The sequence below is a fragment of the Cheilinus undulatus genome, linkage group 21 (genome assembly GCF_018320785.1).
Source record: "Cheilinus undulatus linkage group 21, ASM1832078v1, whole genome shotgun sequence".
Lineage (NCBI taxonomy): Eukaryota > Metazoa > Chordata > Actinopteri > Labriformes > Labridae > Cheilinus > Cheilinus undulatus.
The window spans coordinates 2,235,597-2,257,618 of record NC_054885.1 but is presented as its reverse complement, the minus strand read 5'-3'; the positions used below and the strand labels follow the sequence as shown (position 1 = coordinate 2,257,618).

The following is a 22,022-nucleotide window of genomic DNA, read 5'->3' as shown; positions in this document are numbered from 1 at the left end:
TATCTACATTCTACATTCAACCCTCATCTTCATATTCAAAACTATTTTTTGCACATTGAAAACTCATTTTTACTCATTTTGACTGTGAATAAATGTGTTTATTATTATTATTACTGGTATAATTATTGTCATTGTTTTATTATTATCATGGCCAGTGCTTTTGAAGTCATTAACCCATTTACTAGTTTTTATTTCTCTTGATTTAACTCCTTTTCTTCTCTTTCCTCTCCATCTTTTAACGTCTACAGTGTAAAGCGATTTGGATCTACTGTGTATATAAATAAAGCTGATTTGATATGAATCTGATTGGATAGGATATTGTTGACGATGCTGAGGCCCACCCTCTCTTTCATTGCCTCTTTTCTGCCCCCTAGTGGTGAGTCTGGAGCAGGAAAGACAGAAAACACCAAGAAGGTGATTCAGTACCTGGCTGTCGTCGCCTCCTCACACAAGGGAAAGAAAGAAGCCAATCCTGTGAGTTTAAAACTCCTCAGACCTGATTTTTTAAAGGCTTTTTATAGCTAGTTTACATATAAAAAAGTTCAACAGATTAAAGTTAGGATTATGAGTGGACCTTTGATAGTTCAAGATCTGACATGTTGGATCATGCCGTTGTTTTAACTGATTTCTTTGCTGTCTATTTTAACTGCAATAGTGACATAAAAGGGTTGCATACAGAAGAACAAACTGATTCTTATGCATATGCACGCTGAACGTCTATGGTGGGAATGTAAATCCTTCCTCATAAATCCCTCATAACTGATTAAAAGTCAAAGCATCTGTCCGCTCTGCTACTCATAATCCAGAGAAGAAGTCTTTGTGGTTGTTTAGCAGAGGTTTATTGATGCTTGACCTCCTATTCCGCCGCTCTGCTGCTTTTTTTTTAGCCATAATGCTGGCAGACTATTTTAGGGGGTGATGTATAACAGTTTGATTCACTGAGTTTCTCATGAGTTTATGTTCCTGCCTTCATCTGCAGGCGCCTCAGTCCCAGCAGCAAGGATCTCTGGCCTACGTGAGTAAAAGCCTCATATTTTGAAAAAGCTAAAACTCCTCTTAAACTTCCTGGTTCAACTCAGTGTTTATTGAATTCTTGAAGTAAGACTCTTGAAGATCAGTGATTAGGTCTCTGATGCTGCAAAAATCAGATCTTACCAAGTGGATTAGTCTAACTCAGTGTTACTCAACCCTGCTCAACCAAAGAGCCTAAGTGTTGAAAAATACCTCTGCAAGAGCCACAATCAAAGTGGTGAGAAAATTGGTTGAAGTGTCAATAAAAATAAGTAAAAGCTGGTAAAAAAAAAAAAAAAAAAAAAAAAAGGGGCAAAAATGTGGCTAAAAATGGGTGACTGGGGTAGAAAAAGCCTAAAATGGCACATTTGAAATGTTAAAGCAGTGTTACTCCATCCTGCTCCCCCAAAGAGCCAAATTGTTGAAAAATACCTTTGAAAGAGCCACGATCTAAGTAGCAAAAAGTGGCAAAAATGGGTTAAAATGGCAATCAAAATAAGTGAAAGTGGGAAAAATGTGCAAAAAGTGGAATAAAATAGGTGAAAGGGACAAACTAGGGATAAAATTGCAAAAAAAACTGGTGAAAAGTCACAAAAATTGAGAGAAAAGTGTCAGATATTAGTGAGAAGTGACAAATAATGTGTTAGAGGTGGCAAAAATGGTCACAAAGCAGCAAATAAGGTGGGAAAAATGAGTGAAAAGTGTTTAAAATGGGCAAAAAGTAGCAAAAAGTTTGGGAAAAATGGGCAAAAATGGGCAAAAAAAACTTTTAATGGCAAGATGCAGCAATTAAAATAAGTTAAAGTGGGAAAAATGTTCAAAAAAGGGCAAAACATTGACTCAAATGGGCAAACTAGGCATAAAATTGCAAAAACTGGGTAAAAAATGGCAAGAATGGGGAGAGGCAGCAAAAATTGTAAAAAAAAAAAAAAAAAGCAATAAAAATGTTGCAAAAATGAGTGAAAAGTGACTCAAATGGGCAAAAATCAGCAAGAGTGGAAAAAATGGGGAAAAGAAGTGGCATTCAATGGCAAAAGGCAGCTTAAATGGGCAAGAAGTGGCAAAAACTGGGTGGAAAAAAAAAAGTAAAAAGTGTTTAAAATGGGCAAAAAGCAGCAAAAAGGTGGGGAAATGGGCAAAAATGAGAAAAAGTGACATTTAATGGCAAGATGCAGTTTAAATAGGCTAAAGGGGAAAAATGCAAATTGTTGAAAGCAGCATAAAAGTGGCAAGAAGCAGTGAAAAAATGGCAAAAATGGGATAAAAGTGGCAAAAAATGATTAAAAGTGGCAAAAAATGCAAATAAGGACAATGGAGACATTGACAAAAAATAAAAGTTGCAGAGACATAATAAAGCGTGCAAAAAATGCATGCATTGGTGGTGGCAATTGGCTGTTATTAAATAATAGACACACAGATGTACTGTCTGACCTTATTATGGTCTGTAGGGAGAGCTAGAGAAGCAGCTGCTGCAGGCTAATCCCATCCTGGAGGCGTTTGGAAATGCCAAAACCATCAAGAACGACAACTCCTCTAGATTTGTGAGTTTTGATTCAACATTTTAAACTTTCAGACTTTTATTTATTTCAGCGTTTAAAGCTGCTGCTGTCTCCACAGGGAAAGTTCATCAAGCTCAACTTTGATGTGACCGGCTTCATCGTTGGAGCAAATATCGACACCTGTATCCATCTTTGACTCTACATGTGACTGTTAGAACTTGAATTAGTGATAGATGAGCTGTTTTTGGTTTAATTTGAGCTGAAAACAGACGTGTTTATCTTCTTAACCCTCTACTGACCTGATCAGACCTGCTGGAGAAGTCTCGGTGTATTCGTCAGGCCAACACTGAGAGAGCTTTCCACATCTTTTATTACATGGTGGCCGGAGCCGAGGGCAAGATGAGGGGTGAGAAACTACATTGAGTTGAAGCGCAAGAGACTCTCTCACCTACATCAATGTCTGTTGCATCATGTTTTTGCCTTCTTCTTTTCATATTCCCCTTCATCGTGTGTTTTCAGAGGAGCTTCTGCTGGAGGACTTCAGCTGCTATCGTTTCCTCATCGCCGGTCACGTGGAGATTCCCGGTCAGGATGATGGTGAGATGTTTGGTGAGACTCTGGAGGCCATGGAGATCATGGGCTTCACCGAGGAGGAGCGAATAGGTACTCTTTAGCTTCCAGACTCTTGATTTCCTGTTTTAGGTCTGGTTTTGAAAATATCCCTCATCCTCTCTGCAGGGATGTTGAAGGTGGTGTCCACGGTGCTTCAGCTCGGAAACATCAAGTTTGAAAAGGAGAGGAACAGTGAGCAGGCGACCATGCCTGACAACACCGGTAACCCTTTCATAGAGCACCAGCACAAGCACTTAAAAACCTCATACAAACCTATCTGACCTCTTCTTTTCCCTGTCTCATTACCCATCAACCCCAGCTGCTCAGAAGGTGTGCCACCTGCAGGGCATCAATGTCACAGACTTCACCCGGGCCATCCTCACGCCGCGGATCAAAGTGGGCAGAGAGGTGGTGCAGAAGGCGCAGACCAAGCAGCAGGTAACAAACAAGGAAGCATCAAACCTTTTTACATTTCCTTTATTATCAGGCTTTAATGTGTATAATCAGATACAAAGCAGGAAGCACTTTATTAAGTGTGTTCACACTTTGCATTGACAATATGTCTCCAGTGATGACCTGCAATCAGAGCTCAGTTTTTTGGGGGAGGGGTATTTTCCTTTATTGGATGAGACACGTGAAGAGAGCAGGGAAATATGGGGAGAGGAAGTAGAGGAAGGCATGCACTAAACAGCCCAAGGACTGGGATTCAATCCCGTGACTAGTACCAAAGCCTGGACTGTAGCCTCTGTATGTGGGTGCCTGCACCCCCAATGAATCTAAACCAGTGCCCATCACCCTCTACTCAAAAAACAGCCCATGCATCATTTCTGTAGCTCTCAGGCTTACTGTAGTTTATTTGCATCCGTCCAACCTCACTGGTCACTTGGCATTGGCACAAAGATGAACACATGGACACCTCTGTGTTCAAATAGGAAGGTCTTTGATAGTCCAAGGTCGCTAAAAAAGGGGTAAAAGACTCAGCAGACAAATCCAGAGGTTTGGGGTCAAAACAGGAAGGAATCAAACACAAGAGAGCCGAATAAAGAGACTGCAAACAGAGGAATACAAAGGTAGATAGTCTTAAATTGCACATTTGAAATGTTAAAGCGGCATTACTCGACCCTGCTCAACCAAAAAGCCAAAGTGTTGAAAAATATCTTTGAAAGAGCATGATCTAAGTAGTAAAAAGCGGCAAAAATGGGTTAAAATGGCAATCAAAAATAAGTTGAAGTGGGAGAAATGTGCAAAAAGCGACAAAGAAGTGGAATAAAATGGATGAAAAGGGGCAAACTAGGGTGAGAATTGCAAAATACTGGTGAAAAGTCACAAAAATTGAGAGAAAAGGGGTGAGAAGTTTCAAAAATGTGTTACAAGTGGCAAAAATGGTCATAAAGCAGCAAATAAGGTGGCAAAAAAATGTTTGAAAAGTGTTTAAAATGGGCAAAAAGCAGCAAAAAGTTTGGGAAAATGGGTAAAAATAGGAAAAAAAAAACATTTAATGGCAAGATGCAGCAATTAAAATAAGTTAAAGTGGAAAATGTTCAAAAAGTGGCAAAACATAGGTGTAAAGGGGCAAACTTGGCATAAAATTGCAAAAACTGGGTAAAAAATGGGGAGAGAAATCAATTACAGGCAGTAAAAAAAAGCATTGAAAATGTTGCAAAATTGAGTAAAAAGTGACTCAAATGGGCAAAAAGCAGCAAGAGTGGAAAAAATGGGGAAAAGAAGTGGCATTCAATGGCAAAAGGCAGGATAAAAGAGGATAAAAATGGTTGCAAAAGGACCAAAATAGGACAATGGAGCAAATAGGAAGTGGGAAAATGGGCTTTAAAAGCAGAAAAATTTATTAAAAGTGGTAAAGAAAGGAAAAATAAGGGGGGGGGGGGATTGCAAATAATGGCAATAGAAATATACAAACAAAAAATAAAGGTTGACAATTAAAGCTATAGCTGCACAAGAGTGTAGCTCGCAATGAATAAGTTCTGAGGTCAAAGTTTCCCTTTTTCAAGGTTTTCTGGGTGAAAAATATTTCAAATGAAGATAGAAGAGCCACAAATCATCTCAAAAGAGCCACATGTGGCTCCAGAGCCACGCGTTGAGTATCACTGTGTTAAAGGGATATTTCAGGATTTTTTAAGTTGGGTGGTATGAGGTGCTTGGCTATAGTAGGGACGTTAGCCTCCAGTGATTTCTGTGAGAGTTGCTCCTGTGGAGCTCAGAGAGATCCGCGGCATAGCGGCTGTAGATGGGAACAATTGATCCACGCAGTTTAACCAGTTTTACATGAAAACGGGCCAAGAAAATATGTTGGCTCGCCTGTAAGCTGTGTCGAAAACGTACAAAGCGATTCACCCTCTGTGTCAGGCACTAATTTAGGCTTTTGTCTCCTTCCACCATGCACTGATATCCTTTGATCAGCTGTGTGGGTCTGTGGGCTTCTACAGGAACACCACACCAAGCTAAAACAGAGATAATATAAGTGATTTGGACTGGAGTGATGATGATGTGCCATTTACTGTGGATAAAAGAGGATATTTATATGGACCTGAGTACATGGAAGAAGAACTTTTACAGAGGGAGAGAGCAGAGAAACTTCATTTGAAAGTTTTGAGCAGGAGAAATCCCAACTTACCTGGTGGTGTAGGTGTGGAAAATGCTAACCCATGCTCAGATCTCTGCTTTCTTCTTCTTTCATTCATCTCTTCCTCTACCAGGCTGATTTTGCCATCGAAGCTCTGGCTAAGGCCATGTACGAACGCCTGTTCCGTTGGATCCTCGCCAGAGTGAACAAGACGCTGGACAAGAGTAAGAGGCAGTCGTCCTCCTTCCTCGGAATCCTGGACATCGCCGGCTTTGAGATCTTTGAGGTGAATCTTTACAGGAAGCATCATTATTACTTTGTGATATTGACGTAGTTTCTCATCACTGCAGTGTCTTTCTGCTTCAGGATAACTCCTTCGAGCAGCTCTGCATCAACTACACCAACGAGCGTCTGCAGCAGCTCTTCAACCACACCATGTTCATCCTGGAGCAGGAGGAGTACAAGAGGGAGGGCATCGAGTGGAACTTCATCGACTTCGGCCTGGACCTGCAGCCGTGCATCGAGCTCATCGAGAGGCCGGTGAGTCTGGGCTGCAGCCACAAACACAACTCCACCCCGATTATAAATGAACTGATAAGATTGGTCAGTGATCTGTTGATCATGCATTAAAAGCAAAGTTAGGACTGCATTAAGGTGATCAACATTTGCCGCCAACTCTCTTGAATCAGATGTCTCTGTATTTTATTGAACGCAGCCTCTTTGTGCTTCTCTGTCCTGCAGAATAACCCTCCTGGTATCCTCGCTCTCCTGGATGAGGAGTGCTGGTTCCCTAAAGCCACCGATGTTTCCTTCGTGGACAAGCTCCTAAACACTCATACCGGCCACGTGAAGTTCTCCAAACCCAAACAACACAAAGACAAGCTCATGTTCAGTGTGCTGCACTACGCCGGGAAGGTGAGTTTAACTGGATTTCTGTACATTCAGAAAAGCTTTGATTTAAATATAACAGAATCACTCTGATCTGTATTTCCAGGTGGATTATAACGCTGCTAACTGGCTGACTAAAAACATGGATCCTCTGAACGATAACGTGACTGCTCTGCTCAACAACTCCGCCAGCGCTTTCATCCAGGACCTCTGGAAAGAACGTCAGTCCTCTACTGTCTCCTCATTTATGATGTTATGATGTTATGATCCCTAAATGTGTTTGAAATCTCTCTCTTCCATCCCAGTGGACCGGGTGGTGGGTTTAGAGACCATGACAAAGATGTCGGAGAGTTCGCCGGCGTCCACCAAATCAAAGAAGGGCATGTTTCGTACCGTGGGCCAGCTCTATAAAGAGTCTCTGGGCAAACTGATGACCACGCTGCACAACACGCAGCCCAACTTTGTCCGCTGCATCATCCCCAACCACGAGAAGAGGGTAGAGCTAGTTTTCTTTCTCTAACACTACATTTAAGGTGGATTTCTTCACTAAATGCATCGCTGACAGATGGTTTTATTTGAGAGGTTTTAGTCTCTGCATGCATTCAGCGATTCTTGCTCTCTCTTTGGGTCTAGTCAGGAAAAATGGACGCCAACCTGGTTCTGGAGCAGCTCCGCTGTAACGGAGTGCTGGAAGGAATCAGGATCTGCAGGCAGGGATTTCCCAACAGGATCGTCTTCCAGGAGTTCAGGCAGAGGTGAGGAAGCTGCTGAGAGCACATGCGTCATCTGTTCCTGCATTACCTTTGTGAAAGAGCTAGAAAAGATCCTGTACTGGTATCAGAGGTCAAATTAAATGCACTTTGACCACTGGAGGGCAGCATAAACAACATGCAGATTTAATACGACTAACAACTGACTGCTATGAAAGCAAATTTCGACCACTTAAAAAAGAAAAATGTGAAAGTAAGGAAACTCTTAAAAAAGAATCCAAAGTAATAAGTCCAAATTATGAAATAAAAAGTCATTATTATGAAATAAAGAGTTATTATTATAAGCTGAAAAGTCAAATTATGAGATAAAATCAAAATTATGAGAAAAATATTCACCATTGTAAAATTAAAATTGAAATCATGAGATAAAAAGTCAAAAATATAAGATAAATGTTGAAACTATGAGATTAAGTCAAAATTATGAAATGATAAGTGGAAATAATGTGGAGAAAAAGTCAAGTAGGTTAAAAAAAAACCTTAATTATGAAACATAAAACAACTATGAGATAAAAAGTTAAAATTTTGAGATTAAAAAGTCAAAATTAGGAGATAAAAGGTCAAAATAATTAAATAAAAATTGAAATCTTGAGATAAAAAAATTGAAAGTATGAGATAAAAGTCAAAATAGTGAAAGAAAAATTCAAAATTAAGACATTAAAATTTATAATTATAAATAAAACTTCCAAATTTTAAATAAAACTTCAAAATTATGAAATGAAAAGTCAAAATAATAAATACAAAATACAAATTATAAAATAAACAGTCAAAATAATGAGATTGAAGTCATAATAATAAATAAAGATTAAAAATTATGACATAAAAAGTTAAAATTAGAAATAAAAATTCTAAATTATGATATAAAAAGTCAAATTTATAAATAAAAATTCTAAATTGTGACATAAAAAGTCAAAATTAGAAATAGAAATTCTAAATTATGACATAAAAGTCAAAAATATGAACTAAAAAAGTCAAAATAATGAGATCAAAAGTCATGATTAAAAGATAAAAAGTTTAAATTATGGTATAGAAAGTCAAATTTTACAAATAAAACATAAATAATTATGAGCTAAAAAGTCAAAATTTTGAGATAATAGTCATCCCATAGTTTCGACTTTTATCTCATAATTATGAAGTTTTTTAAAGTCATAGTTATGGCCTGGGATTCTTTTTGTTTTTTATAATTTTCTAACTCTCACATTTTTGGCAGAAATGAGTGTCCACAACTTTCTTTGCAGAGTTTGCGTGTTCTCCCCATGTGTGGGTTCTCTCTGCATACCCGCATTGACATACTGATTTATCTGAAGTTAATCTAATGGCTTGAATTTGAATAAAGGTGTTTATACTCATAATTAGGACTAATTTTCACCAGGAGTCATGCTCAGATCACTCGTTGTAAATTTGGTATTTTTGTTCACAATAAAAAGGGAGGAAACTCAAATCTGCAAGCATTAATAATGTAAATATAAGGAAGGAAATGCTGATTTTGGCCATTTTACTATTACTATTACTATTTCCCTCTTGATTTATTGTTCTTAGAGTGCCTGGTTTTGGTGTATGCAAAATTTTCCTTCCCTATTTTCCAAGAGCCCCCAACACTGTTGGCTTTCTGTCTTCATTATTTTTTTATTTTTACGCCTAAATTTCAGATTTAAACTAAAATAAGGAACTGCTGTCTGAGTGTAAAAAGCTGTACTTATGTTTTTCTGATTTTATTTCCTCATTTTGTGACCTTAAATGTCTTGTCTTGTGCATATTTTTTAGCATGGACCCCAGAATAGTTGTTACTGTGGAGGATCCTTTAAAGAAAAATCAATATTTAGTGTTTTTCTGCCATATTTCTTGTCATAGATATGAGATTCTGGCTGCTAACGCCATCCCGAAGGGCTTCATGGACGGGAAGCAAGCGTGCTGTTTGATGGTGAGCTGCAGGAATATTAATACTTTAAAATCTTAATTTATTTGTCCATAATAACTCTAGATGAGATTTTCCTTTCCGCTTACCTTCCTCTCCTCGTCTCCTCTCCTCGTCTTCTCTCCTCCAGGTCAAACACCTGGATCTGGATCCTAACCTGTACCGTATCGGTCAGAGTAAGATGTTCTTCAGGACGGGGGTGTTGGCTCAGCTGGAGGAGGAGAGAGACCTCAAACTCACCGTCGTCATCATCGCTTTTCAGGCTCAAGCTCGAGGCTTCCTGGCCCGAAAGTACGACAAACTCTCACACTGTTCTTTATGTCTTTTTGGAGAATTTTACTGCTTTCATGCATTTTAGAGATGTAGAATAAACTTCTTAACGGTGTCTCAGTGGTCCTGCTTAAGCTTACATCTGTCTCTGTGTGTTTTTTTATTTTTCAGGGCTTTCAGTAAACGCCAGCAGCAGCTGAGCGCCATGAAGGTCATCCAGAGGAACGCTGCCTGTTACCTCAAACTCAAGAACTGGCAGTGGTGGAGGCTCTTCACTAAGGTGACACACAAAGACACAGTTATCAGTCATCAAATACTTGAATTATAAAGCTTTTTTACTAATGATTTTACACTTTGCATTTGTGTGTTCTGCACCGAAGCATTGAAAGAAGCTTCTGTTCATCTTATTAAATGCTAAAATCAAAAAATAAGTCAGTTCACTCATAATGTTTTTATTAATCTGGTTATGAAAAGGGAGAAGCTGCTCCGACAAAGATGTATTGATCACTCAGAATTTAAATTGTGGACTGGGTCAGAGCTGTCCTGTGGTGTTGTCTCTTTTTGGACCACATTTTATTTCACCGACACTGCCTTTAAAGGTCCCTTATTTACCCCTTTAAATAACCTTTTCGGTTATTTTTTTGCCATTTTTATATATTTTTTGCCACTCCTAACCCATTTCTAATACTTTTGAGACCCAATTTCACCACCTTTTCCACCATTTTTTGCCATTATTAACCAATTTTTCAGATTTTTACCCATTTTATTTATTTTTTTCCCACAAAATAGTTCTAGATTTTTAAGAAGGCTATATACTACACAAATAATTAAAAAATGAGACTTGAGTAGTTATTTTTTCAGGTTAAATATAAAATATGGAGCACGTTTTAGATTCTGTTACAGCCGTGTGAGCTGAGCAGTTGCAGCTTGAATCAGACCAGCTGATGCTGTTGCCTGGGATTAATTATACTGTCAATGGCTGTTGGTTAATAGATGAATTTTCCAAAATCTCATGTCTTTAAAGTTTCTGTCAAAAAATAAAAAGCCGTGGTTAAATCCTCGTGTGAACCCGGTATCGTAATACGTTATCATGAGTTGAGCGTGTCGTACGTCCTTACCTTCTAGGTAGTGTAGTTATGTATAAAAGGAAATCATCACTGAGTGAAGTTTGTGTTTCTATGGTCCAGGTGAAGCCTCTGCTGCAGGTAACCAGGCAGGAAGAAGAAATGGGCCAGAAGGAGGAGGAGCTAAAGGCGGCGAAGGAGGTCGCAGCGAAGAAAGAAGCTGAGCTGAAGGACATCACCCAGAAACACACGCAGGTGAAGAAAGCATTTTTAATATATGTATTTATTGAAATAAAAAGTACTTTTTCAGAGAAATACTGATGTCTGTGTGCAGCTGATGGAGGAGCGAGGCCAGCTGGAGGCCAAGCTTCAGGCAGAGACGGAGCTGTACGCCGAGGCCGAGGAGATGAGGGTGAGACTGGAGGCTAAGAAGGTGGAGCTGGAGGAGGTGCTTCATGAGATGGAGGCTCGGCTGGAGGAGGAGGAGGAGCGGAGCAACGTCCTGCAGCAGGAGAGGAAGGACATGGAGCAGCAGCTACAGGTAGACACTAATTTTATTTCATCCATATTGCAAAATGGACGTACAGTTTTACTTGGTGGAGAAGGCTCTAAAGATGCTCCCTGGATTAGTCCACCTTAGCTAGAACCCCCATATTGATAGGTACATTTATGACATTGCATATTCAATACACTAAATTAGATCATAAGCAATTAATCCATAGTAGCCTGAATCTGAATACGAGGGTGCAACAGTTTTATGCTATAATGGAAGAGGCTGGGGTGGAGGAGGTAAAGCTTGGCAGCAGCAGCAGTGTGGTGCATCAGCATTAATGCAAGCAGGGATTTGTGAGAAGTATTTAAATACACCACTATGTTGAGAGAAAGAGCTGTGGTTGGCTGTGAGAGGTGGGAGGCTGATCACCGCTGGTTGCATAACTTCCTACATGAACTAGCTTCATTTAATAGTTAGAATATATGAGCATTTATTGTAATTTGTTTTGTTGAGAGAGTTAGCTGAGGGCAAGAAATATAAATAAAAGATTTGCATAATTGTGCCTTTAACATCCTTCTTTTTCACTTTGTTACAAGCTTCTCTTAAACCTCACCTGTGAGTAAATTTCCCTGCTGATGTCTTCTAATTTTCGATTGTCTGTCCCTTTAGATATTTCCATAATTTTCTCTCTTCTCCGTCCTCTCCTGCAGCTCATGGAGTCTCACATCGCTGAGGAAGAGGATGCGAAGCAGAAGCTGCAGCTGGAGAAAGTGGCGGTGGAAGGAAAGGTGAAGAAGCTGGAGGAGGACGTTCTGGTGATGGAGGACCAGAATAACAAACTGCAGAAGGTACAAAGAGGTTTGTTCAACTGGTCTGGTTGTCAGCGTTTACTGTAGAGTTTATTTTATATTCTGGTGTCTGTTTTTAAAGGAGCGACAGCTGCTGGAGGAGAGGATGGCCGATCTGAGCTCTAACCTGGCAGAGGAGGAGGAGAAATCAAAGAATCTGACCAAACTGAAGGCAAAACACGAGTCCATGATCTCTGATCTTGAAGGTCAGTTATGAAACGTTTTTTCTTAGATGATCAGGGTCGGTTTGTCTCACCTGTTCTAGGACTGGGTGCTATCCTCCTGAGACCTGAGCTTTCATTTGCAATGCATGAGAAGTTTTTCTCACTTATTTAGGATCAGCAAGACCTGATAAGAAAAAAAAAAACAAGTACTGTCTTTAAACAGGATGTAATTTTGATCAAAATATCATATGACTTTATTTTTTCAAGAAATTACCAGAAATTCATGTAAAATTACAAAAATTTCCTGAAAATTCCTGCAAACTTTTAAGCAAATTACCCTGAATTTCAATGCAAATTTCACTGAAATTCTTGGATCAAATTCCCTAAAATTTACACATAAATTGCACCTAAATTCCATTGACACTTTCCAAGGAAAAAAAACCCCAAAACATTCAAAGTCCCTAAAATTCCATGAAAATTCAGGAAAATTTTGAGGGAAATTCCCTACACAAGTTTCCAATCAAATTCCCAGAACTTAAAAAAACATAAGCTCCCTGTAAAACTCCAAAGATTCCTTAAAAAATACCCCAAAATGTTCTCAAATATTCCCCACACGTTTTAGGTAATTGTTCTAGAAAAAGCCTTAGGATTAACATGAAATTTTCAACGAAAATTCCATATAATCCCTAAGAATACTTCAGGCAAATTCCCCTAAATTTCAAAGTGAATATTACTTAACATCTATAATCAAATTCTCCAAAAAAAATAAAAATAAAAATAAAAAATCCATCCTAAATCCATGGAAAATTTCCCCCAAAAAATAGTCCAGACATCCAAACAAAACCTCTAAAATTTCATGAAATTTCATGAAAAATTTTGAAGGGAATTCCCCTCCTAAATTTCCAATCAAATTCCCCAAACTCTCAAGACATCCCAATCAAATGACTAAAACTTTTATTGAAATTCGGTTCTATTGTTTATAAAAATCCAATGGCAGAATTTATAACTGTGTTGTAGGAAAGCCAAAAAAATACAGTGTCCTCATATGTGCACACAGGGTCTTAGGAGGATATGGCCCAGAAATCTTATCCCAGTATTTCTGGGCCCAGATGGTCCAGTGCCGTGAACACCCAGCCCCAGTTTCTCAGTGTAAATTTATTGAACAAAAGCCCGTCATAGCATATCCACCTAATGATTCCATTTTCCTGTAACGTCTCAGTACAGCAGCTTTTTTCTTTGTGTGTATGTAGTGCGTATGAAGAAGGAGGAGAAAGGCCGTCAGGATATGGAGAAGGCCAAGAGGAAGGTGGAGGCGGAGCTTTCTGACCTCCAGGAGCAGCACACTATCCTGCAGACTCAACTAGCCGAATTCCAATCCAAGCTGACTACCAAGGAGGAGGAGCTACAGGCCACACAGGGCTGGTAAGAGGAAGCTGGACTACCTGGTTCACATATTCATGGGGTGACTTAAAGACCCAAACAAGAGAAACACAACAATCGTCACTTTCCATGTGTATTCTTGTTGTGCTGAACATCCGAGCTTTGATGGAATGCAACTATGTAGCTGATGTAGCTGACGTAGCTATTGCTATCTGCCTTATCTTCACATCTACCAAGTAAGGGAATAGTTGACTGTAGAAACACAAGCTAGATCAGGGTTTACTTGACCAAAAGATACCAGAATGTAGTGTACCGCTGCCTAGATGCACCGTGCTAACAGGAAAAACAACATACACAGGTGTAGCTAAAGCTTTTTTGTTTCTAAAAGTAATTTCTTATCAGACAACAACCAAAACTATACGATAAAGTCTTGTCTATGTCTACAGCTTGGAAGAGGAGAGTAATCAGCGTTGTGCAGCAGTGAAGCGGGTCAGGGAGTTGGAGGTGTTACTCTCAGAGCTGCAGGAGGATTTGGAGGCAGAGAGGGCGGCCAGGGGGAAGGTGGAGGCGGCTCGTCGGGACCTGGGAGAGGAGCTGAACGCTCTACGCACCGAGCTGGAGGACAGCCTCGACACCACTGCTGCGCAGCAGGAGCTACGGTCTGTAAATCAAATGCACCAAAAAACTAAAATAAAACCTGTGAAAGATTGGTAAAGCTGAAACAATCTGAGGTATAGAAAAGTAAACCACAGTATCATCTGCATAGAGGGGGATATCACATCAGTATTAAAGCTTTTATGCTGTTTTATTGTTTTGTTTGTTTATTTGTTTTGTTGTTATTGTGTGTTGCAATCTGATGTTGTGAGTTTAATTTCATGGCAGGGCAAAGCGTGAGCAGGAGGTAGCCATGCTGAAGAAAGCCATGGAGGAGGAGGGGCGGAGCCACGAAGCCCAAGTCCAGGACCTGAGACAGAAACACAGCCAAGCTGTGGAGGAGCTCAACGAGCAGCTGGAGCAGGCCAAGAGGGTAAAACACGCCTAATGGTGACTGGACCTCTTTAATTTGAGGAATGAAAGTTTTACTATATCAGTGTGTCACTCTGTCCAGGTGAGAGCTGGTCTGGAGAAAGCAAAGCAGGCTCTGGAGAAAGAGTCTTCAGATCTCAGCGCAGACCTGAGATCCCTCGCCAGCGCCAAACAGGACGTAGAGCACAAGAAGAAGAAGCTGGAGGGTCAGCTCAACGACCTGCACTCTCGTTTCCAAGAGAGCGAGCGACAGAAGACGGAGCTGGGGGAGAAAGTCTCCAAGATGACCGTGAGCCTTGAAAACAGGATTAGTTAGAAATTAAAGCACTGAATCCTCCAACAGGGACTAAGAACATGTTTGAACGAGCATATATCCTTTCTAAGTTTGATATTTTGCCAAAATGACATATTTGGGTCTTAAATGCTTCTCTGTTCTCTATCTTTCTCTTGACCTCTTCCAGATGGAGCTGGATAGCATGACCAATGTTCTGAATGAGGCAGAGGGAAAGAACATCAAGCTGAGTAAAGACGTCTCTACTCTGAGCTCACAGCTCCAGGATGCACAGGTGAGGAGAAATTTTCATTCCATTAGATTTACACGCACGGTTTTGTTGAGCTTCTACTGTACCTCGGTTAAACGGGTTCATGTTGTTGCCTTTGTTTGATTTTCTTCCTGAATTTCTTCTGACATGTCAAAGTTGTCTGTGAGAGGGAAATACCTTGAACATTGAATTGTTGTAAAGCCAGTGAAACAGTCTAAAGCTGTGCAAGCTTGTTGAGGTGAGCTCTGCAGTGCTAAGGGCTACGTGCTAATAAGTAAGTAAGTAAGTAAAACTTTTTTTATATAGCACTTTTAAAACATTCAGTTACAAAGTGCTTCACAAAAGGAAAATAAATAAATAAAACTGATAATCCAACAAGGAGAAAAATAAATCACATCATATCGTACATAATCAAACAACACAAAGTAATTAAACACAACAATTAGAAGAAGCTTCAAATTACAGATCACAAGAAAGCCTGTCTAAACAAGTGAGTTTTTAAATGCTTCTTGAAACATTCCAGCGACTCTGCTGATCTGACAGAGTGTGGGAGTTTATTCCACAGGGTGGGAGCTAGCACAGAGGAGGCTCAATCACCTTTAGTTTTGAAATTGGAAGAAGGGATGTAAAGAAGGCCGAGGTTCGATGATCTGAGCGGGCGAAGGGGGATGTATGGGACAAGGAGGTCAGAAATGTAACTAGGAGAAAGGCCATGCAGTGCTTTATATGTGAGTAACAGGATTTTGTAGTTGATTCTGAATTTTACTGGAAGCCAATGGAGAGATGCAAGAATGGGTGTTATGTGGGACCGGTGGCTGGATCTAGTTAGAAGTCTGGCTGCAGCATTTTGAACTGATATTAGGCGGTTTATGGAAGACATGAGTATAGAGAATTACAATAGTCAAGGCAGGAGAAAATGAAAGTGTGTATGAGAAGTTCCAAGTCTGAAGGGGAGAGCACTTGTCTGATTTTTGTAATGTTACGTAAATGTAAAGAACAGGTCTTTACCTGTTTAAAAGCATGCTGTTATGATAGTGGGGTTTGCATCCAACAGTTTTTATATGCTTTCTCATTTTTTGCGTTGTCAGTGAAAACATAAATTTTAAAAACCATCTCCAAGCAGGCTGGCCCACAGAGTTGGCTCTGCCTCTGAAAAAACGGAGTGAATGGTCCCTCTCCAGTGTGATTTATTGATGATGTTGATGCATGTGTGTTGGATCGGTAGCATTGGTGCTAGCATCCTGGCTAACAGATACTTCGTATTAGAGCTGTTAACTATATTCAGTTCTTATAATCAAATTATTTATTTGCAATACTTTGATACAATTTTTTGCCACTTTTTTTAAACTTTTCCCCAGTTTTATCCCGTTTTTTCCTCTTTTTCTCCCATTCCCGCCACCTTTTTACTACTTTTTTGCCCAACTTTTCTGCAACATCCTCTTGCAACTTTTGCTTGCTTTAACTGTCTTTTGCAATTTTTCCCATTTTTGCCACCTTTTGCCCATTGATGCCACTTTATTGCTGCTTTTTCCCAATTTGACACCTTTTACACCATTTTTGCATTGTTTTTTTGCAACTTTCTGACTATTTTTTCCATATCATTTTGGCACTTTTTCCTTTCTGCAACTGCTTTTCAACACTTTTCTGCCACTTTTGACCCATTTATACCTTTTTCAACCATTTTAATGCATTTTTTCTCTTTTCACAATTATTCTGTTCTTTTCCAAAAAAGCTGTCTCAGTTTTTTCTACTGTAATTTCTGGCATCCCTATCATTTAGATTATGTGCCCATCCACATTGTTAACATCATTAATAAAAAGGTAATTTGTCTTATTTTGAAAAAGGCTAAATTTTGCAGCATAAATAATAATAAAAACATATTGTTCCTTTAAAGAGGGGGGATTATACTTTTTCGATTTTTAAAACATAAATATAAAGTCACAATGTTGGGTGTCCATGCTCCATGTATGCAAATTTTCAAACCGCAAGATAAACATATGCAGTAGTAATTTTGGAATTAGAGTGTAAACTGATGAAAACGGTTCGTTGGGAATCTCTCCGAGATCTTCCCGAGACGAGATTTCGATGGAGCGAACTGATGAGGTCATCGCAATAGGATCTCCTGACCATTTAGTAACACAGTAATTAAACACTTGCCAAACAGATACGTCCTTCTCTATCCTTCATTGCTGCTGTTTTTCTTCCCCTTCTCTCTCCAAACTATCAGGATCAGACTCTGGGTCTAACACGTACGGACATATATCAAAATTCACCGTATTTTACTCAGTCAGACCGATTCATTCAAAGTTTACAAGTACTAGCATAGCAACATAGCCACATTGGAGGGAGCGGGCACAAAACATTGAGCCCTGCCGCCGGCCAGCCTCCAGAAAGCAGGTCCGTGGAGAGGGGTGGTGTTAAAGAGACAGCAGCGAAAACGAAGCATTTCAGACGGAGGTTAAAACAAGAGTTTTTCAGGACGCCAGTGTGAGAAACATGAGGAGTTTTTTGAGCTGTAAACCATGTGAAGCTACTACGTGGGTATCAGAGAGATGGTGTAAAGCTTTGAAAAAAGGCATAATATCCCCTCTTTAATGATAGTGGTTATTATTCAGGTTAAAATGATGTTATCACAGCTTTACTTTTCAACAGACCATGATTTTGCTGACCTCCATGGTACCCTAGTTTGGCTGGGCCCCAGAAAGCACCGCTTTATTCCCCCTTATGGGCGCCTTGCCTCCAAGTATAAAAAAAGCAATCCCTCTTCCTCACCCATTTGCAAAACTCCTTAAGAATGCAGAGGTTTAGAAAAGCTCCAAACTCTCCATTCCATCATAAAAAGCCTCCTTTTGTTTTTTTTTTCTTTTGTCTTTCTCTACTATCTTGCATGCATTCATTTGGTTTTTTTTTTTCTTTTTGCTGAATTTCTTAAAGCTTAACTAAATTTTCTAATACATGTGATGAAAACCCCACCACTGACATGCAAAGATGTTGAAGTAAGCAGGTCTAATGTGCCGTAATCACTGTCTTACTGGAGCTTGTTAGCATGCTCACAAATGCAAAAGAGAACAGCATTTCAAGATTGGCAGTGATGGATGGAAATAACTCGGTTCTGTTTTGATCCTCCTCTGTGAACCTTGAATGCATTTGAAGTGTTTTAAAAAACTGAGAATAAACGCTGACACCAAACGTGAAGAGATGAGCTGAGCTGTGAGAATTAGAAACCACCTTTACCTTTGGTGCAGACTGTCTGAGTTGCTCCATGTAATCGTCATGTGCCTTTCTTCATTATCTTTGTTGTTTTCTTTTATAAAAGTAGTTGAAAGTGTTGCGTATCAACATGTGGCTCTAGGTGCTCTTTTTCATTTTTGGGGTGTTTTTATCATGCCGGATCTCTATCCTTGCTGCAGTGAGCCAAGGCTCTGATATTTACACAGGTGATCAGCTGATCGCTCTGCAAAACAACAGCATGGCAGGTGAGAGAACTTAAATCCCAAAGAAGGCAGAAAAGAAACAGGCGGCTTGCAGAGAATTGAGGAGACAATGAGTAAGGAGGGAGGCCGTTTGGACCGTCTGGTTTGTTCCAAAGATAACGAAGGAAAATGATGATTAAAAACAGGAAGAAGATACAGCTATCTGAGTGTGACTGTAAGGATATTATTTATAAATACATGCACTTTAGTATGGGGCACCCCCCTTTAGCAGCTATAACAGCCTCCACTCTTCTTAGAAGGCTTTCCACAAGATTTTAGAGTGTTTCTGTGGCCCATTCATTCTGAAGAGGTCAGGCACATGAAGGCCTGGCTCTCAGTCTCTGTTCCAGTTCATCCCAAAGGTGCTGAGGTCAGGGCTCTACACCTGCATTATGTTTAACTGGATTTAACTTTCTGGTAACTGTGCCGAGCAGATGACGATTAAAATCGGCACCAAATGTTACAAACTTAAATGATATTTTAGCCTGGATCAAAGTTTGTCTCCTGTCCTCTCCCTACAGGAGCTGCTAGTGGAGGAAACTCGCCAGAAGCTGAATCTGTCGGGACGTCTTCGTCAGATGGAGGATGACAGGAACAGCCTGATAGAGCAGTTGGAGGAGGAGACGGAGTCCAAACGTGGGGTGGAGAGGCAGGTCTCCAGCCTCAACATGCAGGTATTTAACCTTAGATAGAAAATATATCCAAGCTTTGAGACAGATGGATCAAAAATACATAGAACCCTCCTCTTAAATCTCTCCTTTTCCCTGGTTTTTAGGTATCTGACTTGAAGAAGAAGCTGGATGAGATGTCCGGTTCAGTGGAGATGTTGGAGGAGGGGAAGAAGCGTCTGCAGAGAGACTTGGAGGCAGCAAACAGCGAGTATGAAGAGAAGGCCTCGGCCTACGACAAGCTGGAGAAGAGCCGGGGCCGCATGCAGCAGGAGCTGGAGGACGTCCTCATGGACCTGGACAGCCAGCGGCAGCTCGTCTCCAACCTGGAGAAGAAGCAGAAGAAGTTTGACCAGGTCTGGATGACACAGCTGATCCTTCTATAGTCTGTTTTTATTCTGAGTCTAATCTCCTTTGGTATGCTGTGTCGGTCAGATGTTGGCAGAGGAGCGTGCAGTGTCCAGTAAGTGTGCAGAGGAGCGTGATCGAGCAGAGGCAGAGGTGAGGGAGAAGGAGACGCGGGTGTTAGCTCTAGCCAGAGCTCTAGAAGAAAGCCAATATGCTCTGGAGGACACTGAGAAGAACATGAAGGCCCTCAAAGCTGAGATGGAGGATCTCATCAGCTCCAAGGACGACGTTGGAAAGAGCGTAAGCAGAAATATCGTACTGTTAATAGATCATTTCTACAGCTCAGGCCGATTCTGATCTGACCTTCTGTCCTTCCTCCGTCAGGTCCACGACCTGGAGAAGGCCAAGCGTGGCCTGGAGGCCATCGTGGAGGAGATGAGGACTCAGATGGACGAGCTGGAGGACGAGCTGCAGGTCGCTGAGGATGCCAAGCTGCGTCTGGAGGTCAACACTCAGGCGCTGAGAGCTCAGCACGAGAGGGAGCTGCACGCCCGCGACGAGATGGGCGAGGAGAAGAGGAAGCAGCTCCTCAAACAGGTAGAGTGAGCGTCTGACAACTTTACAGAAAGAATCATTTTAAAGGCATATTTATCTAGAGTTAGTTGGTTTATTTAACCTGGAAACAGGCGTTTGATCACTTCCTCCACAGGCACCAAACTCCACTAACAAAAAAGTAATTTTACCATGCAGAGAAGGTTGAATGCTGCCACATATGTATTTTTTAAATAAACGAAGACCACAAGTATCATGTTAATCCAAACTAAAGTGTTTAAAACACTATAAAATACCACTAAATAACTAACAAACTTAAACTTGGGCGGAGCAGCTGCTTTCATGACATGGTGTGACATCTTACTTTGAGAAGCCACCATGGCCACGCCCTTTGACCTTTTAAAAGTTGTTTGGATGAATGCCTTAGGAGGAGGTTGTTAAAATATGTCCCTTTATTTTACCCAAAAATGTCACTTCCTGTTTCAATGATGCAAATCCCCACAAATGCTCAAAATCCTAGGTTAAACATGCTGTGGGGGCTGAAATTTTAAAATATTGTAGGGGGTGCCATTGAGCAAATAGGCCACACTCACCAACAACATTCATATCCATCATCTCAGCATGCCACTGGCAATTTTTATGCCAAGTTTCATGACTCTACAATGTTACAAGTCTAAGATCATTCTACTTCTTGTTTCATGGTGAACAAAAAGTCGTCATGACCACGCCCTTTTGCACAGACTTTTGACCTTCAGACTTGGCTAAGTTAGACATCTTGGGATCTGCCTACCCATTTAGGAATTGTAATGTGAAATTCAGCTGCAGGAACTTCTTGTTGCCAGAGGGTGGCGCTGTGCAGTTTATCAAAACTTTAAATATGGATGTGTTCCGGCTCAGACTCAAGCACATGTAGTTTGTCTCAGATTTATATCAGAGTTATGACTAATTAAAACTTTTTGGCGGGACAAAATGGCAACTTTTTGCTGCTGAGGCCACGCCCTCCAATGAAAAGTCACAGATTTTTGCACAAACATGAATCACATCTTTAGGCCTTCCTGGCATAAACTTGATGTGGATATCTTACATTCTGTCACCACTAGGAGGCACTATGAGCTGTGCAAAATACAACCATAAATTTTACCAGGCATGGACCCTCCGTAGACACAGGAAGTTCGAGTCTGATTTGACTATGCACAGCTGAGTTACAAATTCCTGTTTATGGAAAAAATATGCAAATTTGTTGCCTTGCCATGGCGACGCCTTTTAACCAATGAAAAAGTCCCACAGGACTTTTCATCATCAAGGTTTCGTCTACCTGTGAACCAAAGTACAAGTCAATAGAATAAAATCTCGAAGAGGAGTTTGATCAAGTATGACCCTTGGAACCGTGCCGAAACATCCTGATTTTGGCTCTTTTATTCAAAATGGTGGATTTCCTTTTGGAGTTAGAGACATGGTTTCACTACATTTTTCTACATCTCCCAAAGCCGCATCTGCACACAAAATTTCATAAACCTTTGACAAAGGGAAAGAAGGACACTTTAACTTTGAAAACTGTGAGGGGGCATTCAGGAATGGATGTGTTGGAGACCCAGGTCTGATGTACCTACTAAATCTTCTTCATTTTTGAGCATGTGTAGGCCCTCAAATGTCCAACCACTGAAAATGTATTATTTCAGCAAATAGGTTCTCACACAGCATGGTGCTTGGGCCTTAAAATGTTCTCCCTGGTTTCCCTCTGTCAGGTTCGAGAGCTGGAGTCAGAGCTGGAGGAGGAGAGGAAGCAGCGAGGTCAGGCGTCAGGCAGCAAGAAGAAGTTAGAGGGGGAGCTGAAGGACATGGAGGACCAGCTGGAGGCCACCATCAGGGGGCGGGACGAGGCCATCAAGCAGCTCCGCAAGATCCAGGTAAGGATAAAAAT

At 40.5% G+C, this 22,022-nt stretch overlaps 1 protein-coding gene across 1 annotated transcript in view; it reads left to right on the top strand.

The window, feature by feature from the left end:
* LOC121529123 (myosin-11-like) overlaps positions 1-22,022 on the top strand; it is a 42,314-nt gene that overhangs the window by 13,909 nt on the left and 6,383 nt on the right. Inside the window, exons 5-35 of the mRNA XM_041816831.1 lie at positions 375-474; positions 980-1,015; positions 2,460-2,552; positions 2,629-2,692; positions 2,818-2,916; positions 3,030-3,173; positions 3,249-3,344; positions 3,442-3,560; positions 5,837-5,989; positions 6,070-6,243; positions 6,445-6,618; positions 6,698-6,812; positions 6,897-7,087; positions 7,225-7,346; positions 9,210-9,279; positions 9,404-9,564; positions 9,715-9,823; positions 10,731-10,862; positions 10,942-11,148; positions 11,811-11,948; positions 12,031-12,154; positions 13,363-13,534; positions 13,939-14,151; positions 14,375-14,519; positions 14,601-14,807; positions 14,980-15,084; positions 19,055-19,207; positions 19,309-19,557; positions 19,637-19,849; positions 19,934-20,146; positions 21,847-22,008. Of these exons, the coding sequence (XP_041672765.1) occupies positions 375-474; positions 980-1,015; positions 2,460-2,552; positions 2,629-2,692; positions 2,818-2,916; positions 3,030-3,173; positions 3,249-3,344; positions 3,442-3,560; positions 5,837-5,989; positions 6,070-6,243; positions 6,445-6,618; positions 6,698-6,812; positions 6,897-7,087; positions 7,225-7,346; positions 9,210-9,279; positions 9,404-9,564; positions 9,715-9,823; positions 10,731-10,862; positions 10,942-11,148; positions 11,811-11,948; positions 12,031-12,154; positions 13,363-13,534; positions 13,939-14,151; positions 14,375-14,519; positions 14,601-14,807; positions 14,980-15,084; positions 19,055-19,207; positions 19,309-19,557; positions 19,637-19,849; positions 19,934-20,146; positions 21,847-22,008 (4,453 nt within the window). The remainder of the gene's footprint in view (positions 1-374; positions 475-979; positions 1,016-2,459; positions 2,553-2,628; positions 2,693-2,817; positions 2,917-3,029; positions 3,174-3,248; positions 3,345-3,441; positions 3,561-5,836; positions 5,990-6,069; positions 6,244-6,444; positions 6,619-6,697; positions 6,813-6,896; positions 7,088-7,224; positions 7,347-9,209; positions 9,280-9,403; positions 9,565-9,714; positions 9,824-10,730; positions 10,863-10,941; positions 11,149-11,810; positions 11,949-12,030; positions 12,155-13,362; positions 13,535-13,938; positions 14,152-14,374; positions 14,520-14,600; positions 14,808-14,979; positions 15,085-19,054; positions 19,208-19,308; positions 19,558-19,636; positions 19,850-19,933; positions 20,147-21,846; positions 22,009-22,022) is intronic.